Genomic DNA, 18,389 nt, shown 5'->3' on the forward strand with positions numbered 1-18,389 from the left:
ATTTTAGTAATAAAATAATATGATTGAAGAGTATAATGGAATAAGTTATATATAAAATTTAGTTTAACTATGTTAAATATATATATATATATATATATATTCTTAATTTATGTAACTTTAGATTTATATTTGTGATGGATAGTACTTGGAGACTTAAAAAATAAAAATATTTTTTAAATAAAAAATTATTGGTGGCATTTTTATATAGAATAATAAAAATATAAATACCAATCACTATTAATAATTGAAACTAATATTTATTTTAATAAAAAATATCAAATGTTTATGTACTGATTTTAGGAAAAGCAATCATTATCATAGAGATGAACATTGTAAGCAATGGCTCCGAGAAGGTGATCATATACTTCATTTCAGGGAAGGATTTCCAAGAATTACATGGATAGATAGTCATTTACAATTTTCGTCTCTCCATGACCATGATATCCCCAAACTGGAAAAGCTCTTAATTTTAAGAATTGAAGACACCAACTTACAGCCGGCGGGGGGGCTATGTGTACATGCGGCTTAAAATAAATGTTCTAACGCAGATTATAGGGATGTGCAGTTGGTCAGAGACTCATGCTTTAATCCTGCTGCATGTTCTGACAGCTTATGCATGTCTCTTGCAAACCTCAAGTTCTTTTAGAGCCTTCACAGTGAGAATTTGCAAGGGTATTCTCAACAGATCATCACTTTTGTTATTTTCAAACTCACGAGCGTCTTCATATGCCTCATGTCTGTTCTCCTATTGAAGTGGATGATAAAGGGCGTCAGGTCAGTGGATTTAACATAAAAGAAGTCGTGCAGAGTACTGCTTATGCATGCCCATTATAGACCTCAAACATCGATTGGAAAACTTGTATGCTAATTTTCGGCCGAGTCATCACATTCGAAATCATCCTCATCATCACTTTCACCATCAAACATCTCAGGGTATCTTTCCCCCTATTCAAATGGATAAAAGGGAGGTGTTAGATCAGCGCACATAGCAAAAACAGCAGAAATGGAAGGTTATGTAAAGACCTCTGTTCCCGTCTCACACTCTTGGCCCTGAACATAATAAGGAAAATTTGTTTCCAGACGGATATTTTGAACTAAGTTGTCCCCAGTTTCATCATCATCATACTTAGCGTCATTGTCACTGTTGTATGCACCAAGGTATGCTTCCTCCCCTTCATCCTATAGAAAGGAAACAAAGGAAGGTGTTTAAATGCAGATTTAGCACATAAAAGAATATAAAGAATATTAAATACAAAAAGACCTTGTTGTCATCATCATCTGTAGGATAAGAAGCATCTAATCTTTCATACAACTCCTCATCCCCTTGGTCTTTCACACTCGCCATTTGTTCCTATGAATGTCAATATGAAACAGAAACATATAAGGTTTTATTAAAGTTGAAGGAACATTGCAAGAACAAATAGATATATGAAGCCTTACAATTTCAGATCTGATTTTGTCCACTTTCATCTGCAGCGCTGAAATATGATTCATGAGCGCCTGTTTGACAAGATACTAGAAAAGTTAACCACCCATAATTGTTGTCTGCAATTACCAAGTCACTTGAAAAAGATTTCATGATTGCATTAATCATCCTGGTTTTATATCAAATCTTCTGTCTTATATCATACCAACTTTGGGAACAGAAGGGTGATTCGTGACCGCAATACTCTGGATTTCAAAACATAAGGCAAATGCATGTGCTCTTATCAACAACATACAGATTTGTAATCATACCTCACGCCTTTGCATCTCTACTGAACGAGCCAAAGCTTTCCTCTTTGTCAAGAGATTTTTTGGCCTCAGAGTGGAAGGTCGCTGATAGTTCTTTCCCCGAAATACAATTATAGCATAACCTTTGGAGATTTTGTCTACTGAAACCAAGACACCCCCACTTTCAGCCTCAAGTGCCAAAGCAATCTTTTTAACCTGTTCAATATTTTTGGCTTTCAAAATGATCTTAACCAATTCACGGTATTTCCAGTGCAAGTGCATGTTCTCCACCGTACCATCAAAAACACCACGCCTACCTGAAGCCAAAAAAACACCTCGTCATAGAATAGTCTCAAACAACACCATGATTAATTCGTCACATAAGGAGTTCCATTATACCAAGAAGTAAGAACGCTTTCATCCTCAAACCAAGCTTTCTAAACATAAATCTCTCCTCATCAGTTATGCTATCCGGGCTAGCCTGTCTTTCTGCTGGTTTTAAAAACTCTTCCACCTTAGATAAGGCTCGTTCAGCTTTCATTAACTTTCGCTCAGCCTAAAGAACAAAACATCAAAGAGATAAGCTATGAACTTCTTTAAGACCTAACACATGGTACAGTACACCAATGAGGCATTATGGTATGATGTGTTAGAACTGATGAGATTCTATGCTCCAATAAGAAGGAATGTCATAAAAAGCTATTCCTATTTAATGCAGGATTCATATTCTTAAAAAGGTAGTATAATTTATGTTTATAAATTTAGGAATACAAGTTTCAAATCTTGAACAACAGTAACATACATATTCATATTTGAAGAGTTTATAGGATGTTAAACTTCCTCAGTCCCACAAAGATTTTTTTTTTTTTCATCCATCTCAAATTATATACCACTTCATTTTTGAGATGGTAATTTATTTGTCGACTTCCTAGTATACTCCCAATTAATATCCATTGATAAGTAAAATTTATTAGTTCCAAGTATAATTTTATAATTGAACAACAAGAGAGGAAGACATATTAGGAAAGACTATAAAATTTATTGTTTTAACTATATTAACTATATTTCCTTAATACATGTGAGAAAACAAGTAAGCCTATCTTTGTAAGATGGAGGGAGTAGTTGAAAACACTACATGAGACCACCCGATAAGGGTTTGCATTATTTGGTTATAGCCAAATAATTGAACCCAGATGAAATTAAGTTATTCTGGTATGAGGTCATTTGGTTTTCAGTTCAATTACTATTTTCTAAATTTTCAGTTTTGGGTTATTGGTTCAATTATCAATGATAATTAAAATAACCAAATTGTTATTAATTAAATATAAAATATAATTTTATTAATAACATATTATAATCATTGTTTTATTAAGATATGTCAAATTATTTTATAAATAAAAAATAATTATGGACATATTTTATTGATATTTTATAGATTAATAATGTAAATTATATCTGATAAAAATTTTCAGTTAGCTTCAGTTTTCTCTGGTTTGGTTTGCTTATTATGTTTGAGGTGTAAAATTTCGGCCAATTGAAAATTCAATTCGATTTGGTTTGGATAAACCAAATACACACATCTAGACCAAAGTTTGAAAGAACTCACAAAAGCAAGCTTGCTCTCAAGCTTCCTGACAAGTTTGGCATGCCTTTCTATTTCAATTTCTCTCATAATTTTTTCCCTGTGATTGTCATCCAAACTCTTTCCCCACTTTGCATCTGCATCCAAAGTTTCCTCGAGAGTACCAGCAGTTCCTGACTGCTCTATTGTTCCAGCACTCTGTATAACCAAGGCTGATGCCCTCAATCGTGCCTGCTCCTCTTTGTCCTGTAAGGACTTTGCCAATCTCTCCCTTTCCAGCAAAGCTTCAGAGACATCTGGCGATAAAAAATCCTTTCCCCTGTAGAATACCAAGAAGTCCTTGTTTCTAGAAAGCAGCATACCCCCAGTCAATTTCTGCAGCCAGTGAACAAGATCACAATCAATCTACCATGTAAGGGATGCTGTACTTGTCATGATTTGATAATATAGCTCGGGATCCAAAATGAATGACAGAACTATGTAAATATAGTGTTAAAATCACAATAAGGAGATTAAGAATCATATAGCAATACTGAATTTCAGGAAGGCACTAGCAATCAATTGCAGTTACATAGAACACTAGAGGCCAAAGGTTCTAATAGGAATTTCTCTACAGTAGATGCTTGTTTTGGAGCCTCTAGGGAGGAAGCAGGGTACCAAAAAAGACCCACCCTGTAAACACTAGAACAAATGGTCCTCTAGCTTCCTTAATAATTTATTTACAATTCCATAATTACCCAGTAGTTCCAAACAAATGGTTAAAAGAACTTAGAAAATGTCATTATCACCATAGGTACACAATATAAAGCTTATTTTCCCACCAACGGTTGAAGAAAAAAATTATAGTTGCACAATTAAGTTATCACTATAAATTTTTAGTTCTATAATATGAATATGCATGAATCTCAACTCTAATTCAAATTTTAAAAGTTAAATAGTTCTTTATGGAATAAAACTGGCTTCTCCAGAATCTTAACTTTAATTGAAATTTTAAATATTTGGTTAATATGGAATAGCTATTTCATATATTTGTAGAATATAAATTTCTCATAGGTGAGGATATCATTCTAATGACATGGAATAGCTATTCCAATTCTACCCTAACACTCTGTGAGCCAAATAAAGCCAAAGTTGACGATATAAAAGTTGCAAAAATACAATAAAATCATGAAAACATGTGGCGGCAATTACATGTGGAAACAATTATCACCCAATAGTTCAGATATTCGGTGCCATTTAAGCAGCTGCTGGATGTTTCATTACCTTGATGTCCTCAGCCATCCTTTCACTAGTAGTTAGTTGTACACCACGTTTAAGAGCAATCTTTGCAATTGAACTTTTCTCCCATAATTTGATCATAGCAACAGCCAAGCCCTGGAGCTGCCTGCTTCTGCCTGGAAAAGGAAACTTGCATGCACAGTTATAAAATGAATTTGAAATTGCAGAAATTACTAACAATGAAAAAGTGGCTACCTAATGCAAAGTGTGGGGGAAGAACCCTGGCAATCCTTCGTAAGGATGTTGCCTCCTTTTGTCCAAGAGTAGACCTAACTCCATAAGGAAGTATCCGGAATGGAGGTTGGTAACCAGGAACAGTGCCAGGAAGCAGATCTGCATCCACAGGTAATGGATCCAATCCTGCCCAATCAGTGTACCTGGGACCCAGACCTTCCAAGAGGTTGTTTACTTCATCTTCATACTTTACTTCTTCTTGCATTCTTGTTTCTTTCTTCTCCCCACCCTCAGCAGTAGCATCTGAGCGTGATTGAGGCATATCCAATTCACTGGAGGAAGCAACTTTAGATGGACTTCTAATAATTTTACTGGCGGTAGTTGGCAATGAATCAGTAGGTATCTCATTTCTCTTCACAATCCGCTGGTTCACTTGCACAGAGGGAACCTCATAGCTCACACCTCTATATAAAGAAACAGAAGTGCCAGACCTCCAAATCACCAAACCACCGGTTTTTCTCTGAAAATATTTTATATTTAATCAAGATAAAAAGAAGAAAAGACATGATAGCATTGATCAATGGATTCAAAAGAAATATCTATTCAAATGCCCTAGTGAAATAATCTTCTCACAAATGATTACTGTGATACCTTTCTTCCCTTCCCCTAAACCATGGAGGCTAGATCACGTCACATGAATTCATAGCAAGATATAGAAGAAAATGGTTTTAAAATTGTTATGCATATTCCTTTCTTTAGGAATGGATTGTACTAAAATCATTATAGCTTACCTCTTTTCACTGGCCAGTCTATAGTACAGTCTACTACACCTATAGTTTATTTCATCTCTACAAAAGTGGTAAATGTTAGCGCCATTAACATGCCATTCATTAGCCAGATGGTTACTTCAGGACAAAAAAACAAAAAAGCTTGCTTGTGGAAGTTGTTGATACCTAGCTGTTGCCTGGATATAACCTAGTTATCAACATTTTATCTCCTTTAGATTTTGATTATATTCTTATTTATGTGAAATCAAGCAAGAAGAGTTTCTCATTGTACTGAGATATTCAGTTCAGGGTGAAATGATGAACAAAGTCAGCTTTAATAGACTATGGCGTGGAAACAGTGATAAGAGATGACACCTACAAGATAATGACATACAAAACCTTATGCTTGCTGGTAAAATAGCACTTGTGAGTTTATTTTTCATTTCAGTAAAATTGACAACCACGAGAAACTCCAGTCTTGAATACAGACTCAAACTTGTATCAGTGCAGGCTCTATTTCACATCTACACTTACTGATTTAGTTTTCCTTTTCTCTAAATTAACATCCAATTATGAATCTAGCAAAAAAACCTAATAAACTAAATTATAACCTAGAACAGAAAATATAGAAAATAAAAACAAATTACACATAAGAATGATGACCAAAATCAGAATAAGCAAACCTCAAGTATCTCATGCATCCTCTTCATATTAAGCGCAGGTGCTCCCTCAACTTTCACCCTTACAATCTCTGAAGCCTTCCACCTCTCATGAATGGTATCCACCACTTCCTGAGTAACTCCAGCACCCTTAACCCTCACCTTGCTCTTTGTTTGATACGTCAAGTTCCTCAACCTCCTCAGCTCTGACTCTGGCAATGTCAACTCTGCCAACGATGTCCTACTCTTGCTCCTCGCTGTCCACTTCCTCTCATCCTCATTCTCCCCGTTTTTAGATTTCTCCCACGGAAACCTCACCTCCCCATTACTCTTAAACAGATCCTCTACTCCTAATGGCGACTCCCTGGAAAACCCACCTCGTGAATTTGGCAGGATTCCTTCTTCCGCATAGAATATATCCTCTACACTCCCTTTCTCTATCATTCTCTCTGGTGTTTTCGCTTTCTTCTCACTAGCATCACCATCTATGTACCCATGTTTCTTCAACTTTTCTACAATTTTTTCCATTGTACTACCACCAGTACGGCTATTGTCACCATTTCGATAATTTAAGACGGCTTGAGGGGGTTTTGGGTGGTTCTGATTATTGGGTTTGTTCCATTTAGAGAACCAACTGCTAGTCGTTGAACTTTTGTCAATCGGTTTCTGCTGAGGAACTGGTTTAACAGTGGAAAGCAAACTGGACTTTCTTGGTGGGTTCTTGTCACACAGTGAGTTTGCGTAGAGAGTGCGTGCCTTTAGAGGAATTGAGGAATTGTACCTGAAGAACGGAAGAGGAGTGCCATTGAACTTGGAGAAGGAGGTTTGGAATGAATCAAAGTGTAATTGGCGACCAGGAACCAGAGCCATTGTAGCGCGATTAGAGAGGGTGCATAGACTCAGCAAAGAAGGTATCTGATAATTGAGTCCAATTAGCGGAAAGCGATAGGCTCAACTGAAGAAATTTGGAAGATTTTAAGGATTTTGCTGGGGTTTTTCAAGATAACCTGTACCAGGCACCCAGTCTACATAATATCTGTGAAACGTTTGGTCACGCGAGACTTGACATTCCCATTCGGATGAGGAATTTCGTATCCCAGTTTAAAGAATTGTACATCCCGTATACGTGGCAACCATCGATTAATTCCTGGCTCATGTACAAATTGAATGCAATATTTATAGTAAATAATTAACTTTGCCTCCGCTAATGTAACTTGGAAAAAGAATGTCTTTTAATCTATTTTTTCATAAAAATTTTATTATCTAGCTAAACTTTAATATTTGCTTGGAAATCTTTTCTGTGATTAAAAAGCGAGACAATTTTTAAATGTAATTAATAAAAATATTAGATCTCAGTGGAAAAATCAAATGAATATTTTTGGAATGTTAAAAAAAAAAAGTAAATTAAACGATTTATTATTATTTTTTATTCTGATTAGGATTTGAAATATTTTTTGAGTCATTTGCACAAAAAAGAAAGATAAAATAAATAAATAAAAACAACTGCTAATCAACTTTTTATTAGACATTGTAACCAACTCATTATATCATCCAGGAGTTTACATATATTGTAGAAAGAAAGAAAAAAGCTCAATAGTTTGCTGCCATGGATAGAAACTTTTTAAAGCTGTTTGCTGTAAAGCCCATAAAAGAAAAATTCATGGCAATGAAACATAATTTGGGGATTGCTATGCTAGGATGAAAGAGGGCTTCACAAGCGGATTTTAATCCACATTCTGGAAATACTCGTCACAGCTTCTAGATAGGCTTTTTCTAGATGTTTGATATATAACCTTTTCAGCATGTAAAACACATAGATAAAGAAACTAAGGCCAATGAAACAAGTGGCAATGGCAAGCCCCAAGGAAGGTGATAAAACTGCATATGTGCCTGTGGCAAATGCAACCACCATAGCTCCCATTGCGAACATGATGAACAAAAGCGCTGATCGGATTAACCACCAGTATTTTTCTTGATATCCAAGTAGCATCACAATGAAATGAATAAAAACAGAACAAGTGGACAGAACCATGGCTATTGAATCTGATATAACAAATACTTCAAAAGCTGCATTTTTGCTTAGAATTGCAGTGCCTTGATCTGGGTCTTTTTCATCGCTTTTGTAACCTCCTGGTAATGTGAATGCTGCTGCAAATGTTACGGTTGCTACAAGTCCTGACACTACCAAAAACGAGTCTTTTGATTTCTCAAATTCAGCAAGGACTTTTGCCTCCTTTGGTCCGCTTCCTAAATCTTGTATTTCCCAACTGCGTTTCTTGTTTATACAAATTTGGCCCATTGGTCCATCACCCAGATCTTCCATCCACTCTAAAATTCTTTCCTGCAAGCTAATTACTGAGTTAAATATGCATCACTGAACTTGCTAACAGTAACAGAGGCTAATATGTGAAGGACCAAGAGCTAACCTTCGGGTGTTGAAGCTCTGCAATTAAGTTGTCTCTAGAGCGCACATGCTGTTTGTAAAAGGCATTGAGATCTCCTTCTCCATCACAAATGAAAGAAGGCAAGTAAGGGCGAGAAACAGCAAGTAGATGGAGAGGAGTATTGCCCTTGCTATCTTTCTCATTTATAAGTTCAATCAGCGAAGAGACTCGGAGGACTTCTTGTAAGGCTTCATCACTTTTGCTAATCACAGCGTAATGAAGAACATTCCAGCCTCTATCGTCGATGAGTTCACAACAATCTGTGCATTTAGAAATAATCTGTCTCATTATGCGTGCATTTCCTCTGCAAGCTGCAATGTGAAGAGCTGTCCTTTTACTGACGTTGTCCACAACGTAGGCAGCAGATCTACCATATTCTAATAGCCTCTGCACAATAACAAAAGCACCTAAATCATCCTTCCCATATGCAGCATAGTGAAGTGGAGTCCATCCATTTTCATCTACTTGGAAGGCCAATTCCCTTTCTTTTTCTAATATTTCCCACACAATCCCTGAAGGCGATCAAGGATACAACTTGGTTCAGTAAAATTCATAATTTCCCCTGTTGGAAGAAGTTTGTAGTAGCATGAAATATGAACATACCTCGATTGCCGCTCAATACTGCAGCATGTAAAGCCGTTTTGCCTTTGGGGCCAAGATAAGACAGAGACTGACAAGTTTTCAACATTTCAATAACCATGTAGAGATGCCCTTTTCTTGCAGCCAGATAAAGTGGAGTTTCATCGCAATCATTTGCAGGATATTCAAAATGAGGGTCCAGATGGGTCAATAATTTCATCACTTTAAGGTGATGATTTCGAGCTGCTTCATGTAAAGCTGTGTCTTTTTTAACATTCAGCATCCTCAGCATCCGTCTGACAGCTCCTACCCCGCTCTCTAGATCTTCATTAGGAAGCTTGGCGTGTTCAATTAGCAATTTCACTATCTCGAAATGCCCATATCTTGCTGCAATCTGCAAGGGGGTATCGCCATTGAGATTGATTTGCCACAGCAACTTGGGACACATTTGAAGTGCCACTTTCACAAAGTGCGTACATCTCTTACTGGGAGAGGTTAAATGGATATGCAAGATTGTGTTCTTTTTGGGAGTCAGTGAAAGATCAAGACTTTCTGCATATGTTTTTAAGGCATCAGTGTTGCCCTCTGCTGCGGATTTGTACAATTCAGCATCCATGTATGCCATGGCCTTCATTAAGCTCTTCGCTGCATATGCATAGTCTCGGATTCAAGTGTTTAACTTGGAAGGAAACCCGTTGACGAACTCTCTGTAAAATAATGGAACGACGAAGACGAAGTCAAGTGCAACGGGTGAGATATTTTATTGAAGGACGTCCGCTTCCTTCTTTCTTGGAATATTTTATATAAAAAAAAAATATATTAGAGATCAATTTATAAATAATTTTTTTATACTTCTTTTAAAATAGAATATTCAATTATTGATTCGATGTGTACGATGTTGACGTGCATGTTTTTTTTTTTTTTAATTTAAAGGACAAATATAATAAATATTGCATGAGTCACATTCTAATTTTTTGAAAAAAAAAATTATTGGTAGATTTTTAACAACAGATTCTCTGTTAATTAAATAAAAAAAAACAATCCAAAACAAAAGAAAAATAGTCACAGGACAGAAAATGTCCATTAATGATGTAATTTATTTTCATTAAAACATGGAAATAGAGACAATGAAGTAATATTCATAGTTGCCTCTTTTTTATTTTCACAGTATTGAAGCTGAAAATACAGAATTTATCTCATTGATTTCAACATTTGCAATGGCAGTGATTATTCTTGCAAATGCCTCCATTAGTACAATCAGCAACGCAGAACACCCAACACTTACCATCATTCTCCGGATTATCATCAACGCCGGCTTTGCAACTTCCGAGTTCATAATGCTCTGCACAACATTTTGCTGCGCCAGTTACTCCATTCAAATTCCCACATAACATCAATACTACAGTCATCATGCATAGCATAACTTTAACTCCAGACATTTTCTTCTCTATTCTTATGAATCTAAATAAATAAATTTAAGACTAATACTGATTTTCTAAGCACACAAACATGTCTTTATATAAGCACTACATTGATATCTAATTAGAAAGCAATTAATTAAAATTAATAACGATTATTTTCTCATTAATATTTCATATCATAATCAGAATAGATAAGTAAATAATTAATCATAATTCCTTTTTTACTTTTCATTCTAAACATTTAAATATAATTTTAATTAAATTTTTAAAATTAAAATTAAAAATAAATAATATAAATTTTATTTTACTATAATAATTATAAATATATTATTATAAATATGTTATTTAATTTAAAATAACAACATATATAAAATAATTAAGAATAATAAATTTATTATAAAATCTACATAATTATTATTATTAAACAAAATACATTTAAGATTAATACTGATTATCTAAGCATAAAAAAAAATCTTTATATAATCTTTAGGTTGATATCTAATTAGAAAGCAATTAAATAAAGAATAATAACGATTATCTTCTCATTAATATTTCATATCACAATCTAAATAGATAAATAAATAATTAATTATAATTCCTTTCTTGCTTTTTCATTCTACAAATATTTCATTTAGTTTCATATCGAGTAATATTGCCAGTTATGTTATAAAGAACTATTTTCTTTTTTTTTTAATTATGTATCCAAAATTTAAGTTAATTTTCATATTAATTTTTGGATAAACTGTAATTTAATCCCTCTAATTTAGTAAAATATAATCTTTTGTCCCTCTGCTTTAAAAAATCATTAATTTAGTCACTGTGATTTTTAAAAACTATGTCATTGGTTCCTCCTGTTAAATTTTCAGTTAACTCTCCGTTAATCTTCAATTTATAAATTGGTCAATAGAAAATTAAATATAAAATTTTTAAATTATCCTTTAACTAGCGGGAGGATGAATATTTTTCCCTCCAATTACAAAAGGGGCTGAAATGCTGATGAAGATGACGGCTGTTTGCTATCAGTCGTATCACCCGTCAAGGAAGAAATAAAGGAGTTCTCAGCAAAAAAATAAGAAAAATTAATGGTGGTAGAGGATTCTTTCCTCTCACTAATCATCCCATTATTCTTTAGCATCATCCCCATAGAAAAATAATCATGGTAATGATTAGGGACCAGAAGAGGAGGAATCTGCTGGATCGACATAGCATAATAAACCTTACTTTCAATAAATTTATTTTCTTGGCTAATTTGGGTGTGCCTTAGAGTAGCAGCTATAGCCACCGCCACATGAGCTTTTCTAAAGCGAGCATAGCTGGTTCTGGTTCGACCCAAAAGAGAAATTACTTTCTTGAATTTAAAAACAACAACATCAGCGACTGTCTTGCAATCCATATCTATATCCATAGACGATCTTGAGGTCGCAGAAGGTGAAGATGAAGGTTGAATGGTTTTTTAATTCTGCTGCGACAGTAATCTAATAAGCTTATTGACACAGAAGAAGAGAAGAAGAACGAATCCAAAAGAGCAGAAGAAGAAGAAGCTAAGAGAAAGTAAAGAGTTAAAATTTATTATATTTATTAATAATGGGTATTTTAGTTTTTTAACTAAGACTAACGGTGACTTAACTGAAATTCTAACGGGAGGGATCAATGGCATAATTTTTAAAAATCACAGCGACTAAATTGATGATTTTTTAAAATAGAGGGATGAAATATTATATTTCACTAAACTAGAGGGACTAAATTGCAGTTTATCCTAATTTTTATTATAAAATGAATAGAATATTTTTTAAATTAATTTTAAAAAATTATAAAACGAAATGAAGAAGTGGTGGAGCTCAAATAAAAGAATGAAGTTAAAATGCTTCACATTAGGGGTTAATTTAATGTTTATGCTATTTCGTATTTTAATTTAAATATTTAAATTTTAAATAAATTAATAAATATATATTTAAAATGTAATTTTAGTTAAATTTTTAAAATTAAAATTAAAAATAAATAATTCAATTATTAAATATACTGTCTATGCTTTAAACAATAATTATGAATATTTTATAATAAATATATTATTTAATTTAAAATAACAGCATATATAAAATAATTAAAAAATAAATTTATTATAAAATTTACATAATTGTTATTATTTAAAAATAATAAATTTAAGACTAATACTGATTATCTAAACATAAAAAAAGATCTTTATAGAAGCACTACATTGATATTTAATTAGAAAGCAATTAAATAAAAAATAATAAGAAATATCTTCTCATTAATATTTCAAATCGTAATCGGAATAGAAAATCAATAATTAATCATAATTTTTTTTCTTGCTTTTCATTCTAAAAATATTTCATTTGATTTCCATAGTGAGTAATATTTTGCTTACTCTATTTATTAATTATAATTTTTTATATTTTTAGTCTAAAAAATAAATACATTTATTTTTCTAAAAGTTATGTATTTCTATTATAAATTTATTTAAAGTGATTATTGCCGTTGAAAAATAATGATTTTTCAGAAAAAATGTTAAATTAATTAAAATTGTTGCTTAAAAATATAAATATATTTTTGTAAGAATCAAGACAATAAAACTATATTAAACTAATGATGTTATTATTAATTGAAAATATATTATTACCTTTGTATTTTAAATATTAATATTTTTTATATCTTTGAAAAAAATCTATAAGATTACAAAAAAAAAATCAATTTAAAATAAAATATAAAATTTTTATAAAGTATGAATAATTTATGTAACAAATTATTTGTTATTTTGTTATGATTTAATAATCATATATCTAATTTCCGTGCTTTTCCTTTTTTGGAATTAAAGATTTTATCAACATTTATTTTAATTCAATTTTTTAATTAATTTTTTTATTTAAAATGAAAGAAATTATTTTATTTTTTGTTTATAAAATTTTTATTTAAAAAAAATATAAAATCATATATAATTTTATTGGAATATATTTATTTATTTTTTACAAAATAAATAATACCAGCAAGAAAGAATTTATGAAGATTTTTACTTAAAATTGAGGAAAAAATGGAGAGACATTAACATTTCCTAATTTGACTAGCTTTTATTATGTTACTTTGGTTCCAATTTAGCAATAAAAATAATTATATTAGGTGTTACCATTTCATTTGATTAAATTCCAATTTAGCATCTACCGTTGTTTTTCTTTTATTTGTTCTCAGATTTAATAATTAGTTTATCTATTTTATTTTTTTTATAATGCTGAATAAACCTTCACTTAATTAATGAAGGTTTTTATTAATTATTATTTTTAAATTATTTTAAGAATGTTTAAATAATATTAAAAACACCATTAATGTTTATATATAGGTATTCATTAACCGAATTTATTTATATAAATAATTAATTTAATATAAAAAAATATTTTACAATAATATTTATAAATTTTTTTATATTTTTTCATTTAAAATTTTTTTAAAAACATTAAATTTATAAATAAAAATTATTAATTAAAATAGATGAAATTTAATAAATTAGAATTTTCTTCGAGTAATAATAATTAGATTTGAATAAAATCGATTAGTTTAAATTAATTTTAAATTAAATTTAAAATGAATTAAATATTAATAATATAAATTAAATTTAAATCCAAACACCTACTTGGAGGTGAATATATGTATATGATTTATTTTTATTTTTATTTCTTTATACATATTAAAATTTAATAAAAAGAAACATTCAACCATAACTACAAAGTTAAAGTAAATTATATATATATGATTTATTTTTATTTTTTATACATATCAAAATTTAGTAAAGGAAATATTCAACGATTAAGAGAACAATTGAATAGAAAAACAATCCAAAAGAAAAGAAAAACAGCCATATAAAAACAAAATTTCCATTGAATGATGTAATTTATTTGCATTAAAACATGAAAATAGAGACAAATTCATAGTTGTCTCTTTCTTATTTGACACTTATTGAAGCTGAAAATGGAGAAATTAATTATCTCATTAACTTCAACATTTGCAATGGCAGTGATTGTTCTTGCAAATACCTCCGTTAGTGCAATCAGCAACGCAGAATACCCAACACTTACCATCATTTTCGGGATTATCATCAACGCCGGCCTTGCAACTTCCGAGCTCATAATGCTCTGCACAGCATTTTGATTTTCCAATTACTCCATTCAAATTTCCACATAACATCAATACTACACTCATCATGCACAACATAGTTTTCACTCTAGACATTTTTTTTTCTCTACTCTCTTCAATCTAAATAAATAAATTTAAAAGCAATACTAATTTTCTAAGCATACAAACATGTCTTTATATAAGCACTATGTTGATATCTAATTAAGAAGCAACTAAATAAAAAATAATAACGATTATTTTCTCATTAATATTTTATATCGTAATTAAAATAAATAATTATAATTCCTTTATTACTTTTTATTAAACAGTATGCCAATCTTTACGTATATTTCACAATAAATGTTAAATCTCAATATTAAAATTTAAATAAATTTAAAAGTTAAAGAGTTTCACATTAGTATTTAAAAGTAGGCCGAAAAAATTACAAATGTTTATTTTAAATTAAATATTTAAATTTTAAATAAATAGATCAAACATTTATATTTAAATCCAAATTTTAAAAATTAAAATTAAATTTGTTTTATAGTGATTATCTTATAGTAAATATATTATTTAATTCAAAATAATAGCATATATTAAAATAATTAAGAAAAATCTATATAATTATTATTATTGAAAAGGTATACTATATATTTAATAGTTAGATTATTATTATATTTAGAATTAAATATATTATTTAATTATATACAAATATAAATTAATATCATTTTCATATCTTAAATTAATTTATATTTAAAAGTAACAAAATATTATATTTTATACAATATCTAAATTCTCATATTTGATTTTTTTTTAAATTAATCAAAATTATATTTAAATACAAACAATAAATTAATTTATTTAATATTTAAATATTTAAATTTTCTAAGGATGTCTTTATATAGGCAGCACATTCAACACTAGGTTAGGAATTACATAAATAAAAAATAGTATATATATATATATATTCAAGTGAAAAATAAAAAATTAGTGATATTTCCTTTCCTGCATTACATTTCAAAAATATTTCATTTGGTTTCCATATTTAGAAATATTGCCTAATCAGTTATTATTTAAGGAAGTTTTTTTTTTTTTTTAATTACATATCCATATTCCTGATTTCAACATGAACATTTAAAGTTCAACTTCATAGTAATTTTGATTTAAAATTATAAGTAGGATATTTGAAAAAAAAATAAAGTTACTTAATATATGATTTATAAAATATTTAATATATTAAATAAAGTATGATTTATTTGCTTTAAACAAAAAATTCAAATTTACTCCACAATGTTTGTACTTTATTATACCTTATTTCTAAAATTCAATAATTTTATTCATTACTATTAATTTAATACTTTTTACTATATTTACTCATAAAATATTTTATTTTTATTTCAAAATATTATTAAATTTATTAATATAATCATTATATTAAAAATAAAATATTATTTTGATTTAAAAATTTAAGATAAAATATTAAAATTCATAAAATTAAAATTATTTTTATAAGAAAATAATTTTACAATGTTTTATAAAATAATGATGCAAGGTATCAATGATTTTCTTAAAAGAAAGAAAGCTCCTTTTTCTATTGTGTTATATCAAGCATATCACAATAATAAACATTAAAAAATAATAAACTTGATGACATGATATTCAAAACAGACTGAAATTTTGATATGTATGAGTGAGGTTAGTCTCTTTTGGTTCACTTTTTTTTCTATATCTCTTCCTATTTATTTTTATTTTTATTTTTATTTTCGGGTGATGTGTTATTATCATGCAGAATTATACGTAAGGACGTCCTTTTCTTTGTCAGAGCTTGATCCTGGATACATAAGAGTTTATAGATATGCTGATCCATTAAATCGAGTAAGCTGAATTTTGATTTCTCAGACTTGACCGTGTTAGGTCTATTAGTTTAAAATCCGGATCGCGCCTAAAAAAATGAATCGATATGTAGAGTTATTATGAGACTCTGGTTTAACTCTTTTTTATGGATTTAATAAGAATTGGGATGTTTGAGATCCGATTGTTATTAAAAATATTCGCAACAGATTTTGTGACGGATAAATAGTTATGGCAAATAAAAATAATTGATGTTGAATTTGATGAAATTTTAAATTAATAAAAAACATAATTAAGACAAAAGCCATAAGAAACAAAATTTCCATTGAATGATATAATTTATTTGCATTAAAATATAAAAATAGAGACAATTATGTAATATTCATGGTTGCCTCCTTAATTTTTTTTTTTTTTTCATTTATTGAAGCTGAAAATAAAAGATTTGTCTCAACAATTACAATGGCAAAGATTATTCTTGCAAGTACCTCCGTTAACACAATCAGCAACGCAGAACCCCCAGCACTTACCATTAGTACTGGGATCATCATCAACACCTTTCTTGCAACTTCCAAGCTCAGGATGATCTGCGCAACATTTTCCTGCCCCAATTACTTCATTCACATTTCCACACAACATCATTCCAACTATCATCACACATAGTAAAATTTTCACTCTAGACATTTTCTTCTTTTACTCTTTTAAATATATATATAATAAATAAATAAATTTCAGAGCAATATTAATTTTCTAAGCTTGCAAATGATGTCTTTATATAGGAACACTAGTTAGGAATTAATTAAATAAATAAATAGTAAAGAGATATCTTCTCATTAATATTTCAAATCCTAATTGGTAATAGAAAAATAAAAAAATTAGTCATATTGCCTTTCTTGCTTTACATTCCAAAAATATTTCATTTAGTTTCCATATTGAAAAATATTGCCTAATAAATTATATTTAAAAAAAAATTTCTTTTTTTTTTTTTAAAATTACATATCCAAGATTAAAGTTCATTTTCATAATAATTTTTTATTAAAAATTAATAGATTTTTTAAATTACTTTTACAAACAAAGTCTCATAAATATTTGAATCATGTTCTCCCACTATTTTTTTTTCCTTTTTACCTTCTATGTTAGGGCTGAGTAGCAATGATAAGAATTATTAACAAGAAAAATTGAAAATGAAATATATTTTTAATCCATTCAACTATTTGAAAATTTAATATTATTAAAATGATATATCAGAACAAAGAAGTGTTAAAAATCAATTTTTTTTATTATATTGAAATAAAATAAGTATAAACAAATTAATTAAGAAACACTTTTAAATTACGAATGAATAAATTTAATTTATTATTAAAAATTAATATATTTTAAATTAAAATTCAACATATCATTTATTTAGATATTTACAAGGTGACTCATAATTTAGTTTCTTATAATTTTTAAACTAAAAGTCATTCAAATTATAAATAAATCATAATTTATTAAGTTTATAATAATAATTAGAGTAAATTACATTAATTTTTAAATTTTAATATAATTAATAAATTAATATTTATATTCTAAAATTAAACACTATAATTACTCCGTCTAAATTAAAATTTCTCCATCTATTTTTACTTTTAATAACATAAAATTATTTTTATTATTTTTTAAATAGATAAATTATATTTAAATTTTTAAATTTTAATATAATAAATTAACCTCTATATTTATAAAAAGTACGCTTAAATCTCTCTAATTAATCTGTTTTATTTATTATTATTTAAATATTTTGATATTTTATTTTTATTTAAAAA

At 29.2% G+C, this 18,389-nt stretch overlaps 3 protein-coding genes across 3 annotated transcripts; all 3 read right to left on the reverse strand.

Annotated features, from left to right (window-relative positions):
* Positions 1–340: 340 nt before the first annotated feature.
* Positions 341–7,212, reverse strand: LOC110611335 (CRM-domain containing factor CFM3A, chloroplastic/mitochondrial). The gene is made up of 10 exons (XM_021751596.2): positions 6,198–7,212; positions 4,769–5,267; positions 4,559–4,689; positions 3,320–3,670; positions 2,113–2,269; positions 1,738–2,030; positions 1,441–1,500; positions 1,262–1,351; positions 1,024–1,179; positions 341–945 (listed from the first exon to the last, which is right to left on the reverse strand). The coding sequence occupies exons 1-10, from the start codon at positions 7,041–7,043 to the stop codon at positions 865–867; spliced, it is 2,664 nt and encodes an 887-aa protein (XP_021607288.1). The 5' UTR covers positions 7,044–7,212; the 3' UTR covers positions 341–864.
* A 451-nt stretch (positions 7,213–7,663) lies between these two features.
* On the reverse strand, positions 7,664–9,973 carry LOC110610828 (protein ACCELERATED CELL DEATH 6). Its single transcript, XM_021750904.2, has 3 exons — positions 9,221–9,973; positions 8,600–9,129; positions 7,664–8,514 (listed from the first exon to the last, which is right to left on the reverse strand). The coding sequence occupies exons 1-3, from the start codon at positions 9,828–9,830 to the stop codon at positions 7,885–7,887; spliced, it is 1,770 nt and encodes a 589-aa protein (XP_021606596.1). The 5' UTR covers positions 9,831–9,973; the 3' UTR covers positions 7,664–7,884.
* A 1,617-nt stretch (positions 9,974–11,590) lies between these two features.
* On the reverse strand, positions 11,591–12,022 carry LOC110611682 (probable WRKY transcription factor 7). The gene has a single exon (XM_043955123.1). The coding sequence runs from the start codon at positions 12,020–12,022 to the stop codon at positions 11,591–11,593; it is 432 nt and encodes a 143-aa protein (XP_043811058.1).
* Positions 12,023–18,389: the final 6,367 nt, after the last annotated feature.

Source organism: Manihot esculenta, chromosome 3 (assembly GCF_001659605.2).
Source record: "Manihot esculenta cultivar AM560-2 chromosome 3, M.esculenta_v8, whole genome shotgun sequence".
In the NCBI taxonomy this organism is placed as follows: Eukaryota; Viridiplantae; Streptophyta; class Magnoliopsida; order Malpighiales; family Euphorbiaceae; genus Manihot; species Manihot esculenta.

Excerpts from the sequence above, each read along its gene's own strand:
- LOC110611335 (XM_021751596.2), bottom strand. The coding sequence starts at position 7,043 with ATGGCTCTGGTTCCTGGTCGCCAATTACACTTTGATTCATTCCAAACC. Across the intron at positions 4,690-4,768 it reads TCCCCCACACTTTGCATTAG|GCAGAAGCAGGCAGCTCCAG; the intron begins GTAGCCACTTTT and ends TTCCTTTTCCAG. Across the intron at positions 2,270-3,319 it reads TTGAGAGCAAGCTTGCTTTT|GCTGAGCGAAAGTTAATGAA; the intron begins GTGAGTTCTTTC and ends TTTGTTCTTTAG.
- LOC110610828 (XM_021750904.2), bottom strand. The coding sequence starts at position 9,830 with ATGAAGGCCATGGCATACATGGATGCTGAATTGTACAAATCCGCAGCA. Across the intron at positions 9,130-9,220 it reads AGTATTGAGCGGCAATCGAG|GGATTGTGTGGGAAATATTA; the intron begins GTATGTTCATAT and ends GATCGCCTTCAG. Across the intron at positions 8,515-8,599 it reads CAGAGCTTCAACACCCGAAG|GAAAGAATTTTAGAGTGGAT; the intron begins GTTAGCTCTTGG and ends ATTAGCTTGCAG.
- LOC110611682 (XM_043955123.1), bottom strand. The coding sequence starts at position 12,022 with ATGGATATAGATATGGATTGCAAGACAGTCGCTGATGTTGTTGTTTTT.